The sequence below is a fragment of the Adelges cooleyi genome, unplaced genomic scaffold, assembly GCF_023614345.1.
Source record: "Adelges cooleyi isolate 19-005CV unplaced genomic scaffold, UGA_ACOO_1.1 ACOO_flye_CR_arks_rails_tigmint_CR_PRNA_651, whole genome shotgun sequence".
NCBI classification, from domain to species: Eukaryota; Metazoa; Arthropoda; class Insecta; order Hemiptera; family Adelgidae; genus Adelges; species Adelges cooleyi.
Genome location: NW_026096352.1, coordinates 11,511,667 through 11,515,912, shown reverse-complemented (window position 1 = coordinate 11,515,912; position 4,246 = coordinate 11,511,667). Strand labels below are relative to the sequence as shown.

General features: G+C 30.3%; 1 protein-coding gene across 1 annotated transcript; it reads right to left on the bottom strand.

The window, feature by feature from the left end:
* LOC126844370 (seipin) lies at positions 1 to 4,246 on the bottom strand. Its single transcript, XM_050582516.1, has 5 exons — positions 3,716 to 4,246; positions 2,437 to 2,582; positions 2,163 to 2,365; positions 1,848 to 2,100; positions 1 to 475 (listed from the first exon to the last, which is right to left on the bottom strand). The coding sequence occupies exons 1-5, from the start codon at positions 3,934 to 3,936 to the stop codon at positions 333 to 335; spliced, it is 966 nt and encodes a 321-aa protein (XP_050438473.1). The 5' UTR covers positions 3,937 to 4,246; the 3' UTR covers positions 1 to 332.

Below are 4,246 nucleotides of genomic sequence, written 5' to 3'. Positions count from 1 at the left end.
GAAATGTGTATGTACCCAACAACAATAATAATATAATACATTAATAAATTAACAAGAGTAATAAAATGGATATCAGAATACATATCACAGCAAGGATTCATAATTACTAGAACTAGGATAGAGTAACCAAGTAATAAATGTTCGACAAATCGACTTTTAGCAAAATTCTCATTTTGGCTGTAACAATATATCTATAATATTATAATTGTATGTATCGGACCTTCTAAATATCTAATAACATATAAAATTTTGTGTATATTGGTGTGTACATAAAAGTTTTAAAACGAGTAAGATTTTTTCATAAAAAATAACAACTATTTCGATTGTCAGTATTATTGTTCGGCAATCATCAAATCTGCTGCGGCATACGTAGACCTTTTCACCTTGAACACATTACTCTCGTCCGGCACATAGTCAGCACTATCAGAACTGCTTTCTGATGAATCTTCTGATGAATCTAATTTTATCAACGATCCTATGAAATTTTAAGAAAAAAATGTATATAATTCATCACTTTATAAAACACATTTCAGTACATTTAGTAAATATAAATTTTGTTTTAACATATTTGACGTTTCATAAGTTTGACAAATATAAAACACTCAGTTTAAAATTTCTTTTGTTAGCTTTCGTCTTAAAAAAAATGAATACGTAGTATTTTATTTATATACGTAACTTAATTAATTTGATAAGTTTACTTTGAAAAATATTTACTTTATGCTTGAAAAACCAAAAATTTATAAACAAATTCAAGTTTAAGTTCGAACTTTAAGTAATTTCCTAACAGAAAAAAACAGAACTGTATTTTAGTTTTCGCTGTCCTGTAAAATTACAAAAATGTCATTTACGACCTTTTGCCTATGAGTGCCAATATGCAAAATGTTTGGTTGTATCCTACAATATGTATACTATACAGAAAGAAAGGCCTTTAAAAATATTCGACAACCACTCGTCCTTATCAAATGTTGTTAAATAAAAGAATTAAATGCCTAACTGTTGTGAACAGTAACACCAGTTTCTTTTAATTCTTTAAAAAAATTTAATTAACGATCGTTTGGAAAGTAACACTAGTTTAATTTTAAAAAATGTTATTATTTTTTTTTTCTACAAAATTTACATATTTTGATGTAAATATATACAATTTTTTTTTTTGTAGTCTGTGGAACGTTTGATATATTTTTAATAACTAGAGATCAGCGTTTAATATCATTACTGAAAATCTCTATATTTCTATCCTTAAAGGTCTGTTCCACCATCTCTTTTGTCCAATTCCAAATAGTGTCTTTGATATCATCATAAGTTTGAAATATTCTCTGGCTAAATCAATTTTCAATTTGACGAAAAGGTAAAAATGACTTGGTGCAAGTCAATTGTGAGTTGAGCGGTGTGTGGGTGGGCATTGTCACAAGGAAGTAAACACCTTCAGCCAATATTCCTCTTTGTGTGTTCTTCATCACCAAGTAAGGTGGATAGTCAAACATACCACCTAAACGAGTTGAGTACTCATTCCTGGCTTAGCACCAAGTAGTTTTCACCTTTTCTCCAAATTTGAAAATGCTTTAGTCAGAAACATTTGACAATAAATAAATAAATCAAAGGAGGCTGTTTGGAATTGGGAAGGGAGAAAGTGAATAGACCTTCAAAGAAGGTATATGACACCCATGTTGAAAATGTAATAGAATGACAAATTAAATCCTATAAATTTGAATGACAAAAAAACTAAATTTTTTAAAAATAAACAAACATTACTTTTCTAACGATCCTCATAGTAATTACTCAAGACTATAGAATAGCGATTGGCAAATTCTTAAAATCCGAAAAATTATTTATGGTTTAAAGTTATATACCATGTGATGATGATGATTCGCTGTTATGTTTGTTGTCGATCACTTCTGAGCCAAATAGGTGCCGCCACGACATTGCAAACACGGCAAATGCAAAAAGCAGGTTGGTCCCTATACCAACTAATGCTGAAAACACAGGCCAGTGGTACATTAAGTATCTAAGTCCACTTAAACGAGCCAAAATGGTCATGCGGGCTGCATATATTTGCACATCATGATCAAGGACTTCAAAGTGAATATCTGTAATTGGATGAAGCTAAGGAAAAAAAATTACAAAATGACAAGTGTTCACAATATTTGTAATACATTTCTTTTTACTCTGTCTTCTTCAAAATCAGTGTACATTTCCAACACCATGGACTGTTTCTCTTCGGCCAAACCGGACAAATAAAGAGGAGATTTGACGACAGTGCGTAGATTACGTAATATGTCACTTATGTAACGTATTCGAGCTGACCTGCACGATGAAGAAACCAATTGCCCGTGTCTATCGGCTAATCGAGCACATACCATGAACATACCTAAATTTTGATAAACTGCTTTTTTAATATTGCAAAAAAAAAATTCACATTGTTGCAACATATATGCATACCTACTTGTTCATTGACTGGAGACTCGGGCAGATCCAAATTTATTATTATTCGGTATTTTTGTCCTATCATCATCATACTACTCTTGGTAGGTAATTTGATGTGGGCCGAGGGATAGTCACAAACGCCTTTGTTGCTGTAACATGGTCTGTAAATCGAAAAAAAACACATATTTATTTTATAAATGGATTCACACAATAATACATTTAAAAAAAAAAAACCCCAGCCAAATTACTGACACATAACTTTCTTAAAAAACAAATTCTACTCATACTAGAAATGATAAGAAAACCAAAATAATTTCTCAGTGAGGCTCAGTTATTCTGTGACTAACAATGTGAAACTATAAATAAATAAATAAAGGTTGCCATAGCCGATGGTAATGAAATCAAAAAAATCTCTAAGGTCTAAAGGTATGTTCGACTAATAATATCCAAAATAGTCATAAATTCTAAAAAAATGTTAGTTAGTTCAACAATTTTTCCAGGGATTTAGCTTCTTCTCTAAGGAAGCAAAAACATTATAATAAAACTCATAATTTTTTATTCTGCAACAAAGCTAAAAAACACATAATATGGAATGAATTCTTTATCTAATTTACATCTATGCTAAAGCTCTTATTTTACATATTCAATATATGGGTAACTATGTCAATACATTTTTATAGACAGACGATCAACCCTAATCATATACACTTAAACTAAACTCTACATCCTAGTAAAAATTAATTTTTAATCACATAATTGTCATTAGGTACATTGCTTATTTATATTTTTATCTGTGAACACTGGACCTCCCTTACTCACTTATTTACTACTATTCACATAACATAATACTTTCATAGTGTGCTGGTTCATACTGTGCTTGGTTTAGACAGTACTTGCTTTTTTATTTAAATATAATTTATATAAAAAATGTGTATCATTTAATTTTCTTATAATTGATAATAAATATGCATTATTAATTTCGTTCATGTTTAAGTTTGTATTTATTAATATTATTAAAGGTTTAATTGAAAAGTTTTGTTAGCACATTTTTGGCTGTAATGTGTATACAGTAAAATCTGATAAAGAATAGAAAGGTGTTATAATTTTTTTTTTTTTTTTAACAGTATATTCAAGTATATATTTCAACCGTTAGAAAGCGTAAAAAAAATGTAATGAATACTGTAAAAGAAAAACTTTAATGTTCTTCTGTAAAATCTTCATTTAATACTTACAACACTTTTAAATAATCATTTTAATTATAAATTATAAATTTGAAATCAATTTTAATTCGTACTTGTACTGCATGTGGACTGGACGGGTGTACGCCAATGAAGGCATGTAAGCTGTATAGAAAGCCGCGTACAGAAAAATGGAAGCCCAAACAACTGTGACCACCGACATCCAGAACACCGATCCACGGTAAGCGGCCAGAGTAGCCCATAGACCTACGGACATGATACTCTTTTTTACACGCTGAACTTTGCGGTCTATGTACCTGGTTAGAAATCCAAACATGATTGGGCAGTGTCGAATCGAGTATAACAGTTGAGTATTAACAGTTGACAGCTGAATGGCAAGCAACACAATATCGACTAGGGACTTAGAGTGCCGAAACTTATTGTTAAACAATTTGTATTATTATGTAATACAGCTGGTAACAGGAGCACGGTTTTTAACAATGTATATATACTCCTTACACTCTCATTAATGCTCCACTGAATCTAACATCAGAGCTGAAATAGAAACGAGAAAAAAAGCCTACTAACCAAGAACTTTTACACACTAACATTACAACATTGTAGTTCATGCTACCCAGATTAGATAA